Source organism: Panthera uncia (genome assembly GCF_023721935.1).
Source record: "Panthera uncia isolate 11264 chromosome A3 unlocalized genomic scaffold, Puncia_PCG_1.0 HiC_scaffold_12, whole genome shotgun sequence".
Taxonomy (NCBI): domain Eukaryota; kingdom Metazoa; phylum Chordata; class Mammalia; order Carnivora; family Felidae; genus Panthera; species Panthera uncia.
The window spans coordinates 96,475-121,422 of NW_026057579.1; the positions used below are offsets into that span (position 1 = coordinate 96,475).

The following is a 24,948-nucleotide window of genomic DNA, read 5'->3' on the forward strand; positions in this document are numbered from 1 at the left end:
AGAACACACAATATCTAATGTCAGAATAACTCACTGTGGCAGAATTGCAATTTTACCAACCTGTGTAGAAATTTTTTCATTCTATTTGTTACCAGAAAAGCAAAGGAAATCTATCAATAATGCCACTAGTAGATCAACAGATTAGATAAGAGAGATTAACACACTCCAGGACATGATTAAAATTTTATTGCAGAAAAGGAGTTTTATTGAATATTGATGCATCTATAGATATTAGTAACTTCTAGATAATAATGCACTATTTAGAATCACTGAAGTGAAATATTGGAAGAACTTTGTCATGGGGGGGTGGAATCCTACTGGCGATGAAATATTTAAGGCAAATAAAACATTATGGAAATACTTCTTAAAAACATATTTAGAGCTTATTCTGAGAATCCTGCATTCAAGTAATACATTGTTTTATTTGCAAAGGAACTCCCATATGTAAATGTTTCCCTGCTGTTATGAATTCCAAACTAAATATTATCAAAACTGTGACTATAATAAAGTCCAAGACATAACAAAAAATATGTGAGCAGAATACCACTCTTTGCTTTTTAAAAAATTAATTTATTGGGGTACCTGGGTGGCTCAGTCAGTTAAGCACCGGACCTCAGCTCAGGTCACGATCTCATGGTTTGTGGGTTTGAGCCCCGTGTCAGGCTCTGTATTAACAGCTCAGCGTCCGCAGCCTGCTTCAGATTCTGTGTCTCCCCCCTCTCTCTCTCTGCCCCTCCCCCACTTGCAGTCTGTCTCTCTCTCAAAAATAAACATTAAAAAAATTAATTAACTTATTTTTAAATTTATATCCAAGCTAGTTAGGATGTAGTGCAGCAATGATTTCAGGAATAGATTCCTTAATGCTCCTTACCCATTTAGCCCATCCCCCCTCCCACAACCCCTCCAGCAACCCTGTTTGTTCTCCATTTTCAAGAGTCTCTTATGTTTTCTCCACCTCCTTGTTTTTATATTATTTTTGCTTCCCTTCCCTTATGTTCACCTCTTTTGTATCTTAAAGTCCTCATATGAGTAAAGTCATATATTCGTCCTTCTCTAATTTTGCTTAGCATAATACCCTCTAGTTCCATCTACGTAGTTGCAAATGGCAAGATTTCATTCTTTTTGATTGCTGAGTAATACTCCGTTGTATGTATATACCACATCTTCTTTACCCATTCATCCATCGATGGACATTTGGGCTCTTTCCATACTTTGGCTACTGTTGATAGTGCTGCTATAAACATTGGGGTACATGTGCCCCTTCAAAACAGCATACCTGTATCCCTTGGATAAATACCTAGTAGTGCAATAGCTGGGTCGTAGGGTAGTTCTATTTCTAATTTTGGGGGGAACCTTTATACTGTTTTCCAGAGTGGCTGCACCAGCTTGCATTCCCCCAGCAGTGCAAAAGGGATCCTCTTTCTCCACATACTCGCCAACATCTGTTGTTGCCTGAGTTGTTAATGTTAGCCATTCTACATTGACAGGTGTGAGGTGGTATCTCATTGTGGTTTTGATTTGTATTTCCCTGATGATGAGTGAGTTGAGCATTTTTTCATGTGTCTGTTAGCTATCTGGATGTCTTCTTTGGAGAAGTGTCCTTTTTTTTAAATTGATATCCAAGTTAGTTATCATATAGTGCAACAATGATTTCAGGAGTAGATTCCTTAATGCCCCTTACCCATTAGCCCATCCCCCCCCCCCCACACAACCCCTCCAGTGGTTACTGTTTGTTCTGTTTGTTCTCTATATTTAAGAGTCTCTTATGTTTTTCCCCCTCCCTGTTTTTATATTGTTTTGCTTCCCTTCCCTTGTGTTCATCTGTTCTGTGTCTTAAAGTCCTCATAGGAGTGAAGTCATATGATATTTGTCTTTCTCTGACTAATTTCGCTTAGCATGATACCCTCTAGTTCCATCCACGTAGTTGCAAAAGCAAGATTTCATTATTTTTGATTGCTGAGTGATACTCCATTGTATATATATACCACATCTTCTTTATCCATTCATCCATCGATGGACATTTGGGCTCCTTCCATACTTTGGCTACTGTTGATAGTACTGCTATAAACATTGGGGTACATGTGCTCCTTCAAAATAGCATACCTATATCCCTTGGATAAATACCTAGTAGTGCAATTGCTGGGTCGTAGGGTAGTTCTATTTTTAATTTTTTGAGGAAGCTCCATACTGTTTTCCGGAGTGGCTGTACTAGTTTTGCATTCCTACCAGCAGTGCAAAAGAGATCGTCTTTCTCCGCATCCTTGCCAACACTTGTTGTTGCCTGAGTTGTTAATATTAGCCATTATGATAAGTGTGAGGTGGTATCTCATAGCAGTTTTGATTTGTCTTTCCCTGATGATGAGTGAAGCTGAGCATTTTTTCATGTGTCGGTGGCCATCTGGATGTCTTCTTTGGAGAAACATCTATTCGTCTTTTGCTCATTTCTTCACTGGATTATTTGTTTTTTGGGTGTTCAGTTTGATAAGTTCTTTATAGATTTTGGATACTAACCCTTTATCTTATAGGTTATTTGCAAATATCTTCTCCCATTCTGTTGCTTGCCTTTTAGTTTTGCTAATTGTTTCCTTTGCTTTGCAGAAGATTTTTATTTTGTTGAGGTCCCAGTAGTTCATTTTTGCTTTTGTTTCCCTTGCCTCCAGAGACGTGTTGACTAAGAAGTTGCTGTGGCTGAGGTCAAAGAGGTTTTGCCTCCTTTCTCCTTGAGGATTTTGATGGCTTCCTGTCTTGTTTAAGTCTTTCACTCTTTTTGAGGTTTTTTTTTTTTGTGTGTGTATGATGTAAGAAAGTGTTCCAGGTTCATTTTTCTGCATGTTGCAGTCCAGTTTCCCCAGCACCACTTGAAGATATTCTTTCCTGCTTTGTCAAAGATTAGCTGGCCATATGTTTGTGGGTCCATTTCTGGGTTCTCTATTCTGTTCCATTGATCTGAGTGTCTGTTTTTGTGCCAGTACCATACTGTCTGGATAACAGCTTTGTAATATGTCTTGAAGTCTGGGATTGTGATGCCTCCAGCTTTGGTTTTCTTTTTCAAGATTCCTTTGTCCATTCAGGGTCTTTTCTGGTCCCATACAAATGGTAGGATTGTTTGTTCTAGCTCTGTGAAGAATGTGGTGTTATTTTGATAGGGATTGCATTGAATATATAGATTGCTTTGGGTTGTATCAACATTTTAACGATGTTTGTTCTAATCCAGGATCATGGAATGTTTTTCCACTTTTTTGTGTCTTCTTCAATTTCTTTCATAAGCTTTCTATAGTTTCAGTGTATAGATTTTTCACCTCTTTGATTAGGTTTATTCCTAGGTATTTTATGATTTTTGGTGCAACTGTAAATGGGATCAATCTTTGATTTTTCTTTCTGTTGCTTCATTATTGGTGTATAGGAATGCAATTGATTTCTGTGCATTGATTTTGTATCCTGCAACTTTGCTGAATTCATGGATCAGTTCTAGCAGTTTTTTGGTGGAATCTTTTGGGTTTTCCATATACAGTATCATATCATCTGTGAAGAGTGAAAGTTTGACTTCCTCCTGGCCAATTTGGATGCCTTTCATTCCTTTGTGTTGTCTGATTGCTGAGGCTAAGACTTCCAATACTATGTTGAATAACAGTGGCGAGAGTGGACATCCCTGTTGTGTTCCTGATCTTAGGGGGAAATCTCTCAGTTTAGAATACCACTCTTTGAATTCAGCTTTGGGAAAATGATATTGGAAATGGGTCTCTAGTGATTTTTAGTGATTGTAATGGATTTAAACCTAAAGAAAAATTCAGCCAGAGTAACATCTGTCTGTGTTTCAGAGAAAGCTTACCATTGTTTCTGAAATACTTGAAATGTTTGGATTTTAAATCAGTTTGCATTTCACAAGAAATTTCAACACTGCATTTATCAAAGGGGAAAAAGGGAAAACTATTAAAAGTGAAGAATGGTGGTACCTTTGGTTCACAATTTCAAGAGGACAAATTATCCAAATTCTGGTTAATGGAAAAGGGAGTTTCCATCCATAAGAGACAAAGCAATAAATCATCTGCTATTTGTTGTCTACTATTTCTATAAACAAAGTTTCTCGGTAGTGGTGGTTGTCAAGAATTTGAACAGACCATTCATCATGTCTTGATTAGAAATGCAGGTGGCTACTTCCAAACAGTTATGGTCACTGCTGTGGCTTATGAGCTAGGCTTTATTTGGAAGTTTTATCAAATTCAGTACTGAATATTTCCCTGGATACCTTGTGTGTTGTTTTTCTTGTTACAATAGAAAGAAATCAGAATTAATGCCTTCACCAGGGTGCCTTTCAAAATGTCACCATTGTGTGGATTTGTTAGAACACGGAAGTTTAGGAAGCATTGTTCTAGAGGACTGTAGGACAATTTTCTCTGCATGAGAATCTGATCTTGCTTGGTTAACTCTGAAACTCTGTTTCCCTGTATCCTGATAAGAGTAGAAGTCAGTTACTTTTAGGCAACATTGCTTATGATAAAAATGACCCCTGATTTGTGAATGATATCTGCACTGGGGGAGACTGAAAATGAATTCTAAATAACTGATGGGGAGCCATAGCTTTGGACTTACCATGGTGCAGCAACTCTTTTTCTGGGCATGCCTCTATCAGGAAGCCTGAAATCTATGCTTACAGAGTTATTGCAAGACATACTGGCTCATGTGGTAATAAGGCTTTTAAGCCAGGGTGGTTTCCATACCCACCCAGTGTGGATCTCATCTCCTTGCCTCTGAGTTGTCATCTAGGGAGAGGGTAGCTCCTGGGTGGCTGATAGATTCCTACAAGCAGTCCCATGGAAGAGTGAAGTCTGATGCTGCCCTGATGGCGAGAAGTAGTTCCTGCCCTATGCTCTTCCTAAGTAGAAGGGTTCCAAATATAGTTTATGAAAGTTTTATTAACCTGAACATTTAGTTGAAGCTTAGAAGATTGCCTGGTGGAGCAATATGTAAGTCTTTCTTTTTCATGCTTAAATATAAGGAGCCATTGTTGGTGTTTGACAAATGTGGACTTTTCCCCCATTTCTATAGAACCTCTCATCCCACTTCTATGTGTCCATATTTTGCTATTTTTTTGTTTTGGTCATTGAAACATATATACACTTGATCACATTGATAAGGATACTTCTATAAAGTCATAGCGGTAACCAGACTTTTACAAAGGTGAATACTGTTACACAATACTATAAACACCAACTCTTAGCATGTGCCAAACACTGTTCCAAGTTCTTCATATGTATTAATTAATTTAATCTTCATAGCAACTCTGTAAGGTAGCCAGTATGAATAGATTCATTTTACAAATGATGAAACTGAGGCAGAGTTGGCCAAGTTTGACCAGCTAGTGTAGTGAACTGTGGGGCTGGAATTCAAACCCAAGTAGTTGGGCTTTAGCACCCAGCCTCTCATACACTGTGCCTAATAAACTCATTCTAATAATGACAGCTTTTCCTGTCACTTGCGTCACACATGCTGTGCTAGGCTGAACTGTGTGCTTTCTGTACATTAATATTATTTTGTCCTCAAAAGAACCTCCTTAGAAGGGCATTCTCTATAGTTGAAAGGTGAGGAAATTGAGGCACAGATATATGAAGGACTTTGCTATTTGATATTGTTTCGTGATTTGCAAGTAGAAATTCAGAATTATATCTGCTGTTCCCATCTTTCAATTCTATGATTTCATCCTCTGTGCAATGTCGATTTTCAAACCATTTAGTGAGTGGATAAATTTAGTGAGTGGATAAATCAGAATGTATGGCAGAGCCCTTCCCAAATACCAAGCATTTTTAGGGTCTATAAAGCCAAGAAAGAAGACACAAAATTTCTTCTACCTAAATGTTGCCTAATGTGTATTTCTAGGACCATTATATATAAGTGGTATTAATAGGTAGATGGTAAAAAACAATTATTCTGTGATCATATGCAATTAAGATACATTAAATTAAATCACTGATTCTCAACCTGGGAGATTTTGCCCCCCAGGAGATATTGGGGGATGTCTGCAGGAATCTTTGGTTGCCATAACTAGAGAGGATGGTGCTGCTGGTGTCAAGTGGGAAGAGTAAGGGTAGCTGCTAAACAGCTGGCAGTGCACAGGACAGGCTCACACAACAGAGAGTTACCTGGCCCAACATGTCAGTGGTGCTTAGATTGAGAAACCTCAGGTTAAGTGATGCTAATTACACATTTCTGTCCTGTACGGCCAATCAACTCTTTCTTGAGGGACACATGCTGGGATTGGGACTCTGTGAAACAGAGTTATGTGGCTTGGGCTGTTAGGACCATATAATCATCTACACCAGGCTCAGGCCATATTACTTTCCCAATGATCCAGTTCTCAGATGGTTCCTAAGCCTATTATGTTAAAAGTATTTTTTTAGGGGCACCTGGGTGTCTCAGTCAGTTGGGCATCTGACTTTGGCTCAGGTCGTGATCTCATGGTTCATGAGTTCAATCCCCACATCAGGCTTGCTGCTTTCAGTGCAGAGCCTGCTTTGGATCCTCTGTCCTGTTTGCGCTCTCTCAAAAATAAACATTTTTTAAAAGTATTTTTTAAGTTTATTTATTTATTTTGAGAGAGCAAGTGTGTGCACCCAAACAGGGGAGGGGCAGGGAAAGGGGAGAGAGATACCAAGCAGGCTCCCCGCTGTCAGCAAAAACCCAACATGGGGCTCAATCTCAGGATCCCTGAGATTGTGACTTGAGCCAAAATCAAGAGTTGGAGACTTAACCCCCTGAGCCACCCAAGTACCCTGTTAAAAGTATTTTTAAAGGAAGCTTTTTAAATTTCAAACTAAAGCTATTCTGTCCTTTTAGTGAGATTACCTGTTTAGTGACCTAGAACAGAAAACACAGATAGATGTTTGATACTTTCTCAAATTTCAGCATTGTGGTTTCTGTGTGAAGTCATAATTACAAAAAACTTTATAGTGAGGTTATATGTCCTCTGTAATAACAGATCATTTTGAAGCCACATTATCAGAAACCTTGCCAAGTTGCCTAACACAATGACCATTTTCTTGGGCTAGTCCATAAAGAAATTTAAATCTGATGAGTCAAATTTCAGCCAGCACATGAAAACATTAAAGGCACCTCATATTTGCACTTGGAATAATAAAAACTGCTCAGCTTCATATTTTCTCCCTACCCTCTCTTCAAACACACACACACACACACACACACACACACACACACACACGCACAAACATGCCCTGGTAGTATTCTGGGGCTGTGACAATTTAATGGGTGATGATTTTATTTCACACAAAAATTTGAGGAAACTAGGGGTGCCTGGGTGGCTCAATTGGTTAAGCATCTGACTTCGACTCAGGTCATGATCTTGTGGTTCATAGTTCAAAACCTGCATCAGGCTAATCTGCTGTCAGTGCGTAGCCTGTTTGATCCTCTGTCACCCTCTCTCTCTGCCCCTCCCCTGCTTGTGCTCTCTCTCTCTCAAAAATAACTAAACATTAAAAATTTTTTGAAGAACCTAGAAGAGTGGTTCTCAGACTTGGCTACTAATGAGAATCACCCAGGCCCTACTCCAAGACATTATTTAATTGATTTGTGGTGAGCCTGAACAATAGTATTTCTTTAAAACTCACCAGATCATTCCAGTATTTAACTCAATGCTGCACTCCCATGGACTTTGAGCAGCGGTTCTCAAGCAAGCCCTAGAGGACTTGTTAAAACAGATGCTTAAACCTCTGGAGTTTCTGATTCAGTGGGTTGGGAACGTAGCCTGGGAAATTACAATTCCCATGGGATGCTTGTTGCTGCTGTTCCAGGGACCTTGCTCTGAGAACTACTGGCCCCAGAATACTCTCTTATTACAGAAATTTGGATGTTTCTTCTTAGTTATGCTTTTGTTTAATTTTCTAGGTGAAAAAGAGTTCCTTATCAGATATTATACCCTTTCTGTTTAGTCAAACCAGAAGCAAAGTAAGTCATTTCTCTTCTCTTTAGGTTAGGTCTAAACCCATACAGATTCATGATCTTGACCATCATCAAACAAATTGAGGTTTATAATTACAGAACACAGGAAGTAGCTAATTTCTTTCCAGGCAGTTGCTTACTTACCTTCACCCAATTAATATGCTCAGATTATAACAATTAAAACTGTATAATTATGAAAATAATAAGAGAACTTAGATTTGCATAGGGCCATATGAGCTTATCTAATATACTCCACTACCTTAAAGCAGGTAATTACTTGTTTGCTTGTTGAAATCAGAAACTTGAAGGAGATAGGAAGAGAGAACAGGGTGAACAAAGACATTTGTATGCATTCAAACATGGCCTAAGGTAGATATGATAAGTCAGCCTGACTAAAAAGGGCAATTTGGGGGACAGAGTAGGAACTAACATGAAACAAGAGGAGAGTGCCAAACACCTGGCAAAGTAATTTGGATTTGATGATATAAACAGTAGGAGACTATTTAAAGTTCTTGAGCAGGAGACAAACCACGTTTCTGCACTATTAGTCTTACTAGACTGGTTTCAAGATGATCAGAAGCATTTTCAATCTGTGTAACAACAGATAGAGCTGCTGTTTTAAATAACAAATCACACTGAGATATCATTGTTTTGGAAAATCAAGGAATTCTAGGAAAAGAAATTAACATTTTTAGAACCCCAGTAGGCACAATATGAGTTATAACTTAAATAAACAATAATAAGACAATTTATGACCTACCACAGGGCTGTGTAATTCTCATATGCCATATGATTCTCTCAAATACGACATAACCTTTTGGAGTTAATAGAAGCCTTGGAGCCTAAGTTTAATTTCAGATGGATAGATATAGGTTCTACAGTAAAATAGTTTGACAGAGGACTCCCTGATTCTACATTGAACAGCAAGAAAACACTCCAGATATTTTTTCCCCATTAAAACAGAGTAAAATGTAATTTTACGCAAGGTATTCATCTCATCCTAATTAGTTAACTATCCAAGCACCTGTTTAGTTGATTGAATCATAAAGCCGTTTTGTTTATCAGCAAAGTAGGAATTTTATAGCACAGCACTTGAACAAATAAGTTCTCGTTTTAAACCCTGAAGTAAATTTTTGTATTATTTCCTCAACGAAAGGAAATTTCTTTGATGAAAGAAATATCCAAAGCAACTATCCAAGAGGCAGCGGAAGTTAAGGGTGAATCCTGGATGCCAAGAAAGGCTGAGTAGGCAATTATGAGCATAGGTGTTGTGTGGTGGGTCAGCTCCTGAGATAGATGAGTGGTCTGAGGCAGAGTGTGTGGAGTGAAGTACAAAGGCTCAAGGAGTAGATTTGGGTGGTACCCCCCCTCAGTAATGAGCTGGAAAGTCTTTTTGTTTGTTCAGAGGCATTTTACTTAGACAACTAAAACAATGAGATGTTCCGAAGCAGTGTACAAGAGAAATCAAACCAATTTATCATAAATTCCCTCTTCTTTACAACTAAACCAAACGAACAAAAAAAGCCTTTCTGCTTTAAGAGAAAAATCAAAAATAGGCCAATGTATTTTCCTTCTCCATAATAACATGAACAGCTCCAAGAAATCTAATTGTAATAAGAGAAATTGTATATTGGCTTACACATATTCATTAAAAAGACAACAGGCCATCATACCACAAGAGCCTAATTCCACCTGCCTTCATCTGATACCCGTGTGTTTTCACATACAGGTAACACCAAGTTATGAACTGGAAAGTCTACGGAGAATAGGATTACAGAGAACGGTGGATAGTCCCTCTTAGTTTTGCAGAGCTTTCCTTGACCTTGCTGCCCCATCCATCTACCAAGAGAATTGGGCTTGAAGGAAGTCCCTGCTCATCTTTAATTGAATAATTTTGTTAAAGTTATGAGAAACAAGACCGGGTTTTGGAAACTTTCAAAAGGAATGGATGGGAGAGATATGGCCCACCAATACACACCATTATAAAGGAAGTTTGAGAGAAAGAAGGCAATGCGGGATTTCAAGTTAAATGGGCAGCAGGTGGAGAAAAAGCTTTCTACAAGCTAAAGGGAAACTATCTGCAAGTTAAAGAGAAGTTTTGCACGTTTTTAGATGCAGAGGAAAAGTCGCTAAAAGCCAGGAGGGTTAGAAAAAAGTGAGGTGAAACCTCTTCATCTCTGGAGGAAAATTTGAGATCCACTCAGGAGCTGGAGCGTAGGCACACAGGTATGATGATTTTCAAGTGAAGGTGTGAGACAGTGCTCACTTTATGACCACCTCATTTTTGTTGGTTGCTTTCAAATAAAGTTCAGTGGTTCACAAACATTACTGTGTATCAGAATCATCCAGGGAGCTTGGTAAATTAGAATCTTGAGTCTCATACATAAGGATTCTGATTTTGTGTTGGACTCAGAAATGTGGATCCTTAATAAGCAGCCCAGATGATTTTGATGCTGGTGATCCAGTCTTTGAAAAAGACTAGTGTGTTCATTTGTTCTATGCAGAGTAGAAATGTGTAGAGGATGAAAAGGTTTAGGGGATTGAGAATGAAGATCTTAAATAGTAAACTGCAAATAAAAAAGATTTCTAAGTGGCACCGAGCACCAATAAGTTAGAATTCAACATCATGGACCACACCTGCCACCTTCTAGAAGGGTCTTTAGAAACAGACCAATGAGAGCAAGTTTTCCAGACATACACAAAGGCCATAGTGAGCTGCTTGATCTTGTCTTTAGGTTGGTTTGATGGCTGATATTATTGAAACATCTGAAGTTAATTACAGTTTCCGAGACAAGTTAAAATTTCACATTTTGGAGAGAATAACCCCAAGAATGTCCTAATTATATCTTCAGCTTTTGACAAATAAAAAAGGGAAAAAAATATGTTTTTCATACACCTCAATAGCAACATGTAATACCTGGCATTTTCCCAGACAGTTCTGGTGTGAAGTTTTAATTAGAACACAGGCAAACAGATAGTGGAATTAGGTAAAAGCTGAACAGGTTGACATTTTCTGTTGTGGCACTGAAGTAGGAGAGTGACCTTCAGACTCCTCTCCATCAGCTCCTCACCATCAGCTCCCAGACCGCCCTTGTGTGCTCCCGTGATCAGGTCTTGGCTTGGGGTTTTGGTGGTTTTGTTTTTTGTTTGTTTTTTTCCCCATTCTGGTCCTGTATGCCCTAATTTTAAAAAGATTTTTCTAGCTCAGTTTAATTAAACATAAATAGAAATTATTCCAATGGCTTTTAGTTTTTTGATTAACAGACCCACAACATAAGAGAATTTTATTCCAATTTCTTTAGGAGTTATAAATATGTACATCAATTTGTATACAGACAACAATTTCAGGGATTTCACAGACGAACTGAAGGCTATGCTAAAGACCCATGAACTCCAGGTTCAGAATGCAGAGCTAAGGATCAGGGGAGAACGTAGACAAGAGAAACAGTTGATTTTCACTGGAGTGTTCCTATCTAGTCTTTGTCAGTACATATAATTTTTGCATAGTTTTAACACAAAAAAAATTTGCAGTTTTATTTTGCAGCTATTCCTTATCTTAATATTCTAGAGTACTGTAGAATATTTATAAATTTTATCTTCCTAAATTTTAAAACATATTCTAATAACTTGCTATATCGCAATATGTTTCACAATTGTTGTATTACTGGATATTTAAGTTGCATCCAGTATTTCAATATTATGGCTAAAATTATCAAAAAAACAAAAAAACAAAAACAAAAAACTTTGTGCCTACAGGCAAGTTCTTGTTTTAAGAAACTTTAGAGAATCAGCCTTTTCTATTCTCATTACTTTGCTTCCTTCTGTCCTTACTCCTGTCTTTATCTCACTTGCTTTTCTTCCTTATTTGATCTGTTTCCTGTTAAGCATAAGGGTGAAGAATGCCCTTGATGACAGTTGAAAGGGGAATATCTTGAAATAAATAGGTTCTCAGTAATAACTATTTTGTTCTGTGATGAACTGGGCATATTTTTTTCAGCTTAATCTGGGTCTTGATTTGAATCTTATTTAATTCATCTTTTCTTTGATCTTTCTCACAATTCTTTCAATACTGAGTAGTGTAAAACTCTTACATTATTATTGAATAGTTTCTAAACAGCTAATAATAAAAACTTATTTTCAGGTAACTTTCATACAGAGCTATTATGTTTTAAATATCTGTTATTGAGTTGTTTTTGTAAAGATCATGTAACTGAAATTATCAAGCATATTACCAAGGTTGTGAAATCTTTAAGACCTAAAATAAGTACAACTATTTTTTAAACAGGAGCTCCTCTTTCTTTTAAGTAATTTATTCAATCTAAAAATAGTTTGTTAGAATTTTTAACAATTTTAAATAATATGTTTTTTCAGAAATGTTTTATCTCTTTAGAAAAAAAATCAATGCAATTGCTTGACTTTGTATTGAATACTTTATTTACTTGCCTCAATTTTATTTGTTCATAGAGTTGTAAGTTATGAGAACATCAATAAAAATGACTACTATACTATTAGCAAAAAAGCCGTAACACACATTTATAATGAGGACATTGAGTATATCGAAATTGATCGATGGGAACAGGAGTATCTATATCACAGAGAACTCACTAAGATTCCCATATTTGCACTTTTCCGGAAATGGAAGGCTTTTAATGTGTGGAAGAAGAATGTCCGTTCCAAGAAAATCAGTGGTTGTCGACAATCTCTACAAAAAAATTTGTTCATTGTTAATCCTGTACGTATTTTTAATTATATTTTAAAAGAATTACAGAAAAACAAAATGTGAATCTATTACAGGTATTGGTATAGACTGTCCTTGAAATAGAATATTTCATCTTTTTAAGAGAATTTTCATACTGTCTTGTCATTTAAGAGTCTGGCAGTCTAGCAGTGTTTTTACATTTTAACTGGGGTTGCAGAATGCAAAAGTATAAGAAAAGAGTTGCACAGGTCCCCTTCAGTTAGAAGCAGCCTCAGAGGTTTGGATTCATGGCCCCCTTTGTTGCTGATCAGGAAAATGGTATATCCTCTTGAGCAGAGTGGGCTGGCAACCCTTATTACCTCCTCTTATCTTTGAGTCACTCTGGACTTTATGGTCCAAAATAATTGGGGGACCTGTTTTCATGGGCCAGTGCTTCCCAAGGTATCATACATATACTTTCCTCCACCATGGATTCAGACCCTAGGGAAATTTTTAATCTTTACTTTGCAGAATGGGGTAATCATGGGAAAAGAACTGTTAAAGAGTATGTGGCCATATTTAAAATCTCTACCCATTCACTGAATTTCAACTTGCATTAGAAGTTTTCTACTTGTGGAGTGCCCGTCCAGGTCATGATCACAGAGTTCGTGGATTTGAACCCCGTGTCAGGCTCTATGCTGACAGTGCGTAGCCTGTCCTCTGTCTCCCTCTCTGCCCGTCCCCCACTCACGCTCTGTCTCTGTCTCTCTCTCTCTCAAAAATAAATAACATTAAAAAAATTAAAAAAGTTTTCTATTTGGCCCTTGGGAATAAACTGGAATCACTGTTACTGTCAGGGTCCTCAGCTGTCTATTTCTATGACACTGAGTCATCATCCTCTCAAATCAGAAGCCTCAAGTTTGCTTTTTTACTGCTCATTTCCTTCACTTTCATATGTTGATCTGAAAGATCATTATCAAGATGTCAGTTACACAAAGGAACATTAAAAGACTAGGGCTAACATAGGTATTAGTGCAAAACACATGTATGAAATGTGTTATTTCAGGTCATCCATCTCATCAAGCATTCTGGGTTGTAGAAAATATTCTAGTCCTTCTTGATAGTAAGCTCAACTCCTAGACCTCTAATTTCATTAAGGATCCATCAATCGTTTGAACCTATTTTATTATCTTTTTACCACCTTTTATCTTTTGCCATGTCCTGGGCACTATACATTTCATAAGTTTGTTACTAAGTATATAAAATAGTTCTTCCTGTATTCGTCTCTAAGATCACCTCGATTGATCCTTAAGGCTTGTTCTCTTATGTGCTGACAGTTGTCCTATCTGCCTACCATTCATACCAATAGTGCTTTGACCTTGATAATATCTTCTCTTAAATGTAGCCCTGGCAGACTAGAAAGTTCTCATCCATTTAAGCTTAGATTGACCTAAATAACAGACCCATTGTGTTGGTTTAAATGTCTATTACATACTATAATTATGCAATGCTTATCACTACTCTTACATTTACAATTAGTTAATTAGGAGGACTGATTTGCCTAGACTAGGTTGAAAGGATCAATGTGGAGAATATATTGAAAATATCTGAAATATTTCTTTTCATGATATTTTTTAGTAACAAACCTTATTGGCACCTGTGCCTACGTTTCCTCTTAACAACTTTATTGAAATATAATTAACATAGTGTACAATTCACCCATTTAAGGTATACCATTTGGTGGTTTTATTACATTCACAGAATTGATTAACCATCACCACAGTCAATTTTAGAACATTTTCATCACTCCAAAAAGAAACCTTGTTTGGGTACCTGGGTGGCTCAGTCGGTTAAGCATCCAGCTCTTGGTTTCAGCTCAGGTCACGATCTCACAGTTTGTGAGTTCAAGCCCTGCATCAGGCTCCACACCGATGGTGCAGAGCCTGCTTGGGATTCCCTCTCTCTCTCTCTGTCTCTCTCTTTCCCTCTCTCTCTGCCCCTTGTCTGCTGTCTCTCTCTCTCTCACTCTCTCAAAATAAATGAATAAATTTTTTTTTAAAAACCCTATTACCCATTAGTGGTCATTCTATATTTCTCCCCATCTCCCCCCAACACCCTCCCCGGCTCTAGGCAACCACTAAACCACTTTTTGTCTCTGTTGGATTGCCTATTCTGTACGTTTCATGTAAATGGAACCATGTAATATGTGGTTCCTTATGGCTGGCTTTTTTCACTTAGCTTAATGTTTCCAGCATTCATCTATGTTATAGCATAGCATTTCTTTTTATTGGCAAATAATACACTGTTGTATGGATATATATATTTTATTTATCCATCCATCTACTTCCATTCATTGTTCCAGTCCACAAATAAATAGGTTCTTAATAGTGACTGAGTTTTCTTTTTCAGCAACTTGTTAAATTTAAAGTTAAAAATTTTAACTTAGAAAAATTTTTAATTCAAAGTTGTCTTGGGATTTTATATCAAAGCCTCTTAGATCAGCAAATGGGCCTCTCCATTACCATGGTGACTGGGCATTGTAAAGTCCTTAAGATAACACAATGAATCTTTTAGTAGCCATTCATCATACATAGTGAAATTTAAGATATTTCCCAGTCCTCTATTACTTACCCTCAATTTCTTAGCTAAAAGACACATATTCAAGATAAAAAGATAGACATTCAAACAAATTAAGTCTGATAATTCAAAGAATGCTTTTAGAAAAAATTTCAGATGTGTTCCTGTTTAATGTATGCACTTTGGAGTTGTAGCTAGAGTTAACATATAGACCTATTATTTTCCTTAATAACCATTCTTGCTTTCCAAATATTTTTATTCTTTTAAAAGACAGGGTTTTTTTTTTAACTAAACAATGATAATTTTTATTTTCATTCAGCATTTGCGACCGGCTCTTCTTAAAATAAATGAATTATGCTATAACTTGAGTTTTATCAGACTTTGTTATATTGAAAAATGTCATACTTATACCCTGCAAGAATTTAAGGCCACACAAATCATATGGTTAGAAGAGGTAAGGAATTTTTGTCTATGGTTTTGAGATTTTTTTTTCTATTGTTGCTACTTTGCTATTGCTAATTATACATATTCATCAATGTCTAGGTGACAATGCGCCTAGAAGAATTTCGAAATGAGGCAAAAGTCGTGGTCAGGAAGGCTTGTCGAATTGCTCTGCATGCCGCAGGATTTATTCCTGATGACTGTCAACATAAACCTGTTGAGGGTATGAAGGGGAAAAAAAACTTTGATAGATCAGAAGTCATGGCTTTCTAAAAAATTAACTCTTTTTTATTCTACTTTTCTTAAGTTCAAATAATGATCCTATTCGTCAGGATACTAGTCATAGAACCTTTATTTCATAAGCACTTTATGGTGGAATCAGGGACTCTTTGCTTAAAGTTATGTCAAGTCTACCAGAACAGACAGTAAGTTTGTCAAAATTAAGCAACTGGATGGATCTCAGGTTGGCTCCAGTTGACATGAACAGTAAAGGATAACTAAAATTCAGATGGAAAAGGAGGATAAAGCTGTTCCTGGGAAAGAGGTAGCATGGTACACAGATCAAACCCTATTAGGGGAATGTTAATGAACTGTCTGCAGTCTTTCACTGAGTCAAAATCCTTTGATGTGGAATTCTTTTGGATAACTGGGCTATTTTCTAGAGTTTGAAACATCTCATTAACCAAGCATTTTGTTATTTTTGAATTTTACCTATCTTCTTAAAAATTTTAATTCCAATATAGTTAACATACAGTGGTATATCAGTTTCAGGTGTACAATATAGTGATTCAGCGATTCTGTACATTACTCAGTATTCATCATGATAAATGTACTCTTAATCTCCTTCACCTATTTCCCCCATCCCTCCATTCAACCCCTTCTGGTAACCACCTGTTCTCTATATTTAAGAATCTGTTTTTTGGTCTCTTTTTTTCCCTTTCATTTGTTTTATTTCTTAAATTCTACAAATGAGTGAAATCATTTCATATTTGTCTTTCTCTGACTGATTTATTTCACTCAGCATCATCATCAGGGAAATGCAGATCAAAAACAAAATGAGATTATCACCTCACACCTGTCAGAATGGCTGAAATCAAAAACTCAAGAAACAAGAAGTATTGGTGAAGATGTGGAGAAAGAGGAACCCTTGTGCACTGTTTGGTTGGAATGCAAATTGATGCATTTTGCCACAGTGGCAAACAGTATGGAGTTTCCTCAAAAAATTAAAAATAGAATTACCCTACAATCCAGTAATTGCACTACTGGGTATTTACCCAAAGAATGTGAAAACACTAATTCAAATGAATATATGCACCCCTATGTTTATTGCCACATTATTTATAATAGCCAAATTATGAAAGCAGCCCAAGTGTCCGTCGATAGATGAATGGATAATGAAGATGTGGTGTGTATATACGTATGTATGTATGTACTTTTGATATATATATATATACACACACACACAATGGAATGTTATTCAGCTATATAAAAAATTTTACTTATTTTTTAATCCATATTGAAAGAAATGGAATTTTTACACAAGAATTCCTGTTGTTGTGTCTTCTGTTGTTCTTAGATTATTGTAAAATGCCAGATGGTGGAGGTCTCACTGAGTTGCCTGCTTATTCAGACTCTGAGAAAATGACATACACAGAGCAGGCCAGCAAAAGGCATCACTGCATGAGGCTAACATGGTAAATTATTATTCTTTTTTTTCTTTCAAGAAATATTAGAGCATCCACCCTTCTCAAATTTCATTAAAAATTAAAGCCTTCATCACAGGATTCACTAATAGTGATGAGGGATTAGGGGGATATGGTAACCTGAATGCATGCCCAGAAGCTCACCCATCTGACTTTCACTCAGCAAAACAACCACAGGAATGGCAAGCTGGTGGAGGGTGGAAGACATGCCCAAGGCCAAGTGCTTCTCTTTGATCTCTAAAGCTTTGTTTCCTTCGAGCCCAGCTCGGAGCATGAAGTAGGCTGTGGTAAGGAGAAGTCAGGTACATAGAGATTTGTGGGCGTCCTCCAGGGGACCCGGAGAGCCCACTACATCTGTTTGGTCACTAGAGACTACAGGGAGTTCTTTGCATTGCCACACAAAATTCCACCCTCTCCCTGTGGTAGGTTTTGCATCTGGGAGACCAGGGTGGAAAGTCTTCCTTCTAGGGCCTCGGCCAGATCATGACATTGTTCCAGAGTTTGGATTTCACATCATTCTAAAACCTCATCATTACAAATAACTTGCAAACAAGGCAAGTGGCTCAGTCAGTTAAATGTCCGACTTTGGCTCAGGTCATGATCTCACTGTCTGTGAGTTTGAGTCCCGTGTCAAGCTCTGTGCTTACAGCCCAGAGCCTGGAACCTACTTCACATTCTGTGTCTCCCTCTCTCTGCCCCTCCCCTGCTTAGGCTCACTCTCTCTCTCTCTCTCTCTCTCTCTCTCTCTCTCTCTCAAAAATAAATAAATAAAAATTTAAAAACATTTACAAATAACTTGCAAACAAAATCCCCAAACATTATCTGAAAAATTTTGTGTGGCATTATAAAACAGTTATTGTTATTCAGTGCCCACTAACTTAGTCCAAGTTTGACAGCTGTCTGTTTAATAAACCTTAACTGTGTACTAGTTTATATATGAAATAACATGATAGCACTGTCTGTGTCACAACAGAAGTAAATGAAGCAGTCCCTGAGGCCACCATCATAATACAGGTAACAGAGGCCACTTGGGGCTTCACTTCAGTAGAATGAACATTTATTTTAAATGCCTAAGTAAGAAAATAAAAATCTGCATCTCTGGGTTAGCAGTTGCTGTCAAACAACATTTATTCAATAGCAAAAGTTTCACAATTTTACCATTAGAATGTCACAGATGTTGTATATTTTCTGATTTCTTGTTTAAAGCATCTTTCAAAAATCTTATGGCCCTTTTGGCTAGCTGAGGTAGGTGTGTTTTCCATACCAACTGTATTGCTCATTAAATATCCTTTTGAATAGTTAGAACACTCAGCTAAATTAATGCTATATATTTGAATATATTTGTGTTTTAAAATGAAGAATGTCCAAGAAGAACTCTTCTGGACAATAAGTCTCTGTTATTATAACATAAATGGAAATTCAAAAAGAAATTATGATTTTTTAAGTGTGAATATTTGGTTTACTGTCACTTTCAAAAATAGTAGTGAATATAGAAAACTGAAGCTGTATTTTTTTTCTTTTCAAGCTTTATCCGTCTAAATGACTATCTAATTGAGAACACAATGCACATCCTAACAGTAAATTCTGTTAACTCTCTTTTGAATTATCTCACTGACAAGCTAAAACGAACACCTTCAGCAGATGTCATTCAGAAATGGATTACTGAAGAGAAGCCCGACGTCACTGATAAAAAGGTATATTTAGGCAAAATTAAGAAAATTCACAGGTCAGCATTTATTGAGGAGTGCTTACTATGCATATCATGCTATTTTCTGTGTACTGGAAGTAGCAGGAATGCTTAGGAGATTTCACAGGATAATAAGAGCTTACCATATGCACTTGAAATGGCAAAATGAAAATCACCGTATGAACAAGTAAGAGAAAGCATCCATTGTGCCAGATGTCTGTCTCATAGAAATTTGCTATAGGCTATTCAGGTGTACATTGGACAAATATTTCTTAAGTACCTACTACGTACTAATCCCTGTGCTGGGTGTTGGGTATATAGTGATGAAAATCATAGAGAGGATGCTTGCCCCCTTTAATAAAGCTTACAGGTTGGGGGTCATTGTGGGCATGAGCTGGCAGACAGAAGCAGGGAAGGTGGTATAAATGAAAGAGGTAAGCAATGGTTTAGAGGTGAGAAGAAGCAAATCATGGAAGCAAGTCTTTGCGCTTTGAGTAGATAGCCTCTTGGGAGGATGTTGATCTTAGAGACACAGATTAATTTGAGATGTTTGAGATGAAGTGCTACAACTTTTCTGGTGGCTGAGAGAGAAATCATATCATCTAATATCCACGTTTCTCAATAAGCTTTCCCCCAGCTCCATCCCAGATAGTAGCTCCATGCTAGATATCTAAAACATAACAAAACATGCGTACCTAGTTTCATCAGTCTTCCTACCTGCACTTGTCAACTCCCCCCAACCCCCCCCCCCCCCCCCCCCCCCCCCCCCCAGGAAGCCCAGTTATGAAATTTCAAGGCTGGATGTTCTTTGCCATAGTTTCCCTTTTCTCCAAACATTGAATTTTAGTTGCATATTCTTTTTTTATTACTTTCTCTCCTCCCCTAATCTCAATTCCTCCTTTTTCTAAATATCTTTATATTTTGAAAGTAACATTTATTTTTCTAATTATAAAAGTAATATATGCTAAGTGAAAAAAATGGGAAGAACACAGAAATATACAAAGGAAAGCATCCTCTGCTTTCCAAAGATACCTATTTCCAGTGGGAAGAAGGGTATCATACTTTACTTCCTGCCTTATCACATGCTTTTTCTACCTAGCAATATATTGTGAAAAATCTCCTGAGTCAATATGTACTTTTCCATATAATATTCTCACACAAAAATGTACCTACTGTACATCTTCTAAATAATTTTCTATTGTTGATCACTTTCTCGTTATTCCAAATAATACTGCAAAGAACATCCTTGTCCATACATTTTTCACACATCTGATTTTTCCCCTTAGAAGAAACTCCTAGATGTGGAATTGTTGGGTCACAAATATGCTTACTTGTTAAGGCTTTTGATACTGATGGATTAACTTGCCAGAAGGTTTTGTGTTAATTTATAACCTTCCCAGCAATGTTTGACAATGAGCCACAGGCACACTAGATATTATCATTCATTTTCATTTTGGCCAATATGATGGATGTAAAGTAGTATATCACTGCTTTTAATTGTTATATTTCTTTAATTGTTACCCCAGTGCAGGGATAAGAGCATAGGTCTGGCACTTAATAACCAGTATGTCCTGGATGAAATGTCTTACCTTCAGATCCTATTTTTCTCATGGGGGTAATAATGATATCTGCTTCATATGGTTGGTGTGGGTACATGAATACTTATCACTGTCTGGCACACAGTGAATGCTCAATAAATATTGTTACTGAGTTAACTATCAGGAGTACGAGAACAAGGAGGAGAGTGATTGATCACTTGTATATTCCTTTTAAAAAATGTCAGATCATGCCCTTTGCCCATTTTTCTAAGTACATTTCTATTTTAATATATATTTATGTATCAATGGTTATATTGTTAGTATACATTTCTATTGAGTATATCAAGTATATTTCTATTTAAATATTATCAACTTTCTATATTCTGTGTTCACTACTGACATATTTTTCCAGCTTGTTGTTTGTCTTTCCATTTTGTTGATAATGTTTTTATAAGGAGAGTTTTACACTGTTGAATCGTCTTTCAATGTTTTCCTTAATTTTTTAATTTCTATGGTAATATTCACTGAAAGACATGCCAACATTATGAAATCAATTAATTGTATAAGCTTCAGTTTACATGCCTCTTGTAATACAGAGGTTTTTGTTTTTGTTTTCGTTTTTGTTTTTGTTTTAATCTTCCACCTTGGTTCTTACATCTTTTTAACACTGCAAATGTGCTCATTTCAGGGGGCCTCTGTGGTGGAAAAGCAGGAAGAAGATGAGTCTCTCATCCCTATGTTTCTCACAGAACTGATTTTGACAGTCCAATCATTACTCTTCGAGCCTTCTTTGGAAGACTTCCTGGTGTGTGTTTCTTCAGATAGCATCCATGCATACATAACTTTTTGGAAAATGAAGCAACTGTTTCACTGTCAAATGATTGGCAGGATTGCTGTTGTCACTTTTCCAAAGTGATTAGAAGAAAATGAGAAAGTATTGTTCTATGCACAGCATTACATCTACATAAAAAAGATCTAAAAGTTTAGCATGTTTTCTTTAAGTTGAGACAGATTGGGGGCTTGGTAGGGTGTACCATCAAAAGAACATATTCTATACAAAATTTAGCATTGACTATGGTAAGGACAACTTTTGAAATATTTTTAGGTGTGCCACATCTGTGAAGTTTATTTTAGTTATCTATTGCTGTTTAACAAATTACCACAAACATGGCAGCTTAAAACAACAGCCTTGTGTTTTCTCAACTTTCTATGGGTCAGAAGTCTGGGCTCATCCTCTGCTTCAAAGTCTCTCCAGGCTGCCACGCAGGTATTGGCTATGATGAGGTCTTCTTAGAGGCTTGGCTAGAAAAGGATCTACTTCTAAATTCCCTCAAGTTGTTGGAACAGCTCACCTCTATGCAGGTAGAGGACTGAAGTTCCTGTGTTCTTGAGGGATGTCAGCAGGGGACTACTCTTAGATCCTAGAAATCACCTGCAATTCCTTACCATGTGGCCAACTCTATAAGCAGTTTACAATATGGATGTTTGCTTCTTCAACACCAGTTGGAAAATCTCCTTTGGGAAGGGCCCAATCCCTCTTTTAAGGATTTTCACCTGGTTCAGTCAGGTATACCCAGGATATACCTTTTCGATTGACTCAGAGTCAATGGATTTGGGACCTTAATTATATCTGCAAAATTCTTTTAACTTTCTCTTTTTTAAGTGTATTTATTTATTTTGAGAGAGAAAGCAAGCAAGCATGTGCAGGGAAGGGGCAGAGTTGGGGGGGGGGGGAGGAGAGAGAGAGAATCCCAAGCAGGCTCCACACCACCAGCACAGACCTCAATGTGGGGCCTGAACCCATTAACCCTGAGATCGTGACCTGAGCTGAAGTTTGACACTTAACTGACTGAGCCACCCAGGTGCTCTTCCTTTAAGTTTCTATATAATGTAGCCCAGTTGTGGAGAGTGGCATCCCATTGTATCCACAGGCCCTCCATCCCTCCATACTCAAGAGGAAGGGATCATGCAGTGCATGTGCACCAGAGGGAGGGAATCTTGGGTGCCATCACGGAATTCTGCCTTCCACATTTGTCTATACGTATAAATTAGTAGACCTATCAGGATCTATGTTTCCTGGTATACTGTACCACAATGGCACTAGTAACCAGGATCTCTAGATTCCAGTCTTGACTTAACAGTTAATGGCTATTTGACCTTAGGGAATCCACTTAACTCTCTAGGGTTCGTTTTATGTATCTGTAAGATGAGAAGGCAGATGAGTTTTAAGGTTGCTTCCAATTCCAGCAGTCCATGATTCTGTGATTTATCAGATAGGTTATTTTAGGATATTTACATGGACAAGCAGACTGCTGAGGTCCCTATGGCTGTGACCTCACTCAGAAGCTCCTGTGGAGACACTGGGTTCTTAGGTCCCTTCTTGGCCAGAAGACTCATGTCCTTCACATGATTTGTATGCACTCAGAATCAACGCAGTATTTGGCATGGTTGAATGAGTTATTTATTTTAGCATTTCAGAAAATTCAAAATTATTCATAAATATAACCATATATGCTTACATTTATGTTTATGTTTTTCTGTCTAACAGGATGGTATTTCAGATGCAATTAATCAATTTCAAAACACTGTGCTATCAGTTCCTAATCTTGTACCTGATACATATTTTGACGCTTTTACCAGACCTTACATTAACAACAAACTTGAAGAAAAAACTTGTGGATTTGGTCCAAGCCTATCAGCAGTATTTGATGATGATAAGAATTTTCACACAATTATCCTTCAAATAAAGGTACATTTACTTTTACTGAAACTAATTTATTATAGTCTCAATTTTTAAGGAATTGAGTAATATAGTTCCTTTCTTATCTTTAAACTGAATGCTACTTAATTTCTACATAGTAAAGTATTTCTTTTTAAAGCCCTGGTATATCAGAGCACTGACTATAGGAAAGGATTTAGAAGTACAAATTATCTGAGGTGGCTTCACTCCCAGGGGAGAAAATAAGGTTAAGAAGGAAGAAGAGGCGTTATTTAAACATTGGGTGGCATAGGGGAAATGAAGCAACTGGTGAAAATTTAAGGTCCTACAAGACAAAAGAGAACCAAAAAAATCAAAGTATACCCAATTTTTCCCCACCACCAAAAAATTTAAAAATCTGTACATTGCTACACTGACAGAATAGAATACCCTTGACTTATAAATCCTATAAATCACTTCAGATCCACAACCTGAAGAAATGAAGATATATTAAATTCATGTAAAACTACTACAGGAAGAAAACAGAAAGAGAAGATTAAAAGATCTCATGAATGCTCCTTCCTTTCCTTCCGAAAAAACCATGAAACAAAAGCTATGCTACCAACTAAAGTAGATATCCTCAAACAAGCATTTGAATTATGTGTACAATCACATTGAATAAAAAATTCAAAATCAGAAATGGGAAATAAAAAGACAAAATCATCTCAGAAATGAAGCCTAAATTATGTGGTTACCAAGGGAGGATAAACTCAAATGAAAATTTAATAATTAGAAGAATGATAAGAAAAATGAGAATGGAGGAAAGACAGAAAAACAAGGGAATGAAAATAAGCTAGAGATAGTAAAAGGGTCAGAGAGAAAATAATTGGAATAGAACAGGCAAAGAAGAAATAATATACATTTAATTGGAGTCTCCAAAGAGGACAAGAAAACATAGGGTAGAGCAAACATTTATAACTGTAGTCCAAGAAAAGAAAACCTGAATCTGTACTGAGAGGGCCTGTAGAGTACCTTGGAAAATTGACCCAGAACAATCAGTTCTGTCATATTTCCTCTTAAAACTATTAGCTTTTAAAGCTCAATACACAAAGGTCAAAGAACTTACAAAGTAAGAGAATTAGACCAGCATCAGACTTCTCAGAAACAGTGTATAAAGCAAGACAATAATAAAACAGCATTTCTTAATGAAACTCAAGGGAAGAAAGTGTGAATCAATAATTTTTATCTATTCAAGATAGTTTTTCAAGTATCAAGGCCATAGAAGGGTCTCCCTGGGACAATTTGGCCATTAAAATAAATACTGATTACAAAAGTATCATAAACCCTTGTGGGGCACCTGGGTGTCTCAGTAAGTTAAGTGTCTGACTCACAATTTTGGCTCAGGTCATGATCCCACAGTTCGTAGGTCTGAGCCCTGTGTTGGGATCTGCGCAGACAGTGCAGAGCTTGCTATGGATTCTCTCTCCCTCTGTCTTTGCTCTCTCTCTCTCCCAAAATAAATAAGTATACTTTTAAAAAAATAAAAGTATCATAAATCCTTGAATAAAATGGAAACACATTAGTCCATATTGTGAATGAAGAAATGAATTGAATGAGAGGGGAAAGCTTTTCCTTAGAGCAGAATGTCAACTAATAAATGTAGAAAGAAAACATAA

The 24,948-nt window shown here is 36.9% G+C and overlaps 1 protein-coding gene across 1 annotated transcript in view; it reads left to right on the forward strand.

Moving 5' to 3' along the window:
- DNAH6 (dynein axonemal heavy chain 6) overlaps positions 1-24,948 on the forward strand; it is a 217,528-nt gene that overhangs the window by 19,747 nt on the left and 172,833 nt on the right. The window contains exons 5-11 of the mRNA XM_049652036.1: positions 12,415-12,682; positions 15,525-15,659; positions 15,749-15,869; positions 17,223-17,340; positions 18,875-19,043; positions 21,263-21,379; positions 23,123-23,323. Coding sequence (XP_049507993.1) covers positions 12,415-12,682; positions 15,525-15,659; positions 15,749-15,869; positions 17,223-17,340; positions 18,875-19,043; positions 21,263-21,379; positions 23,123-23,323 — 1,129 coding nt within the window. The remainder of the gene's footprint in view (positions 1-12,414; positions 12,683-15,524; positions 15,660-15,748; positions 15,870-17,222; positions 17,341-18,874; positions 19,044-21,262; positions 21,380-23,122; positions 23,324-24,948) is intronic.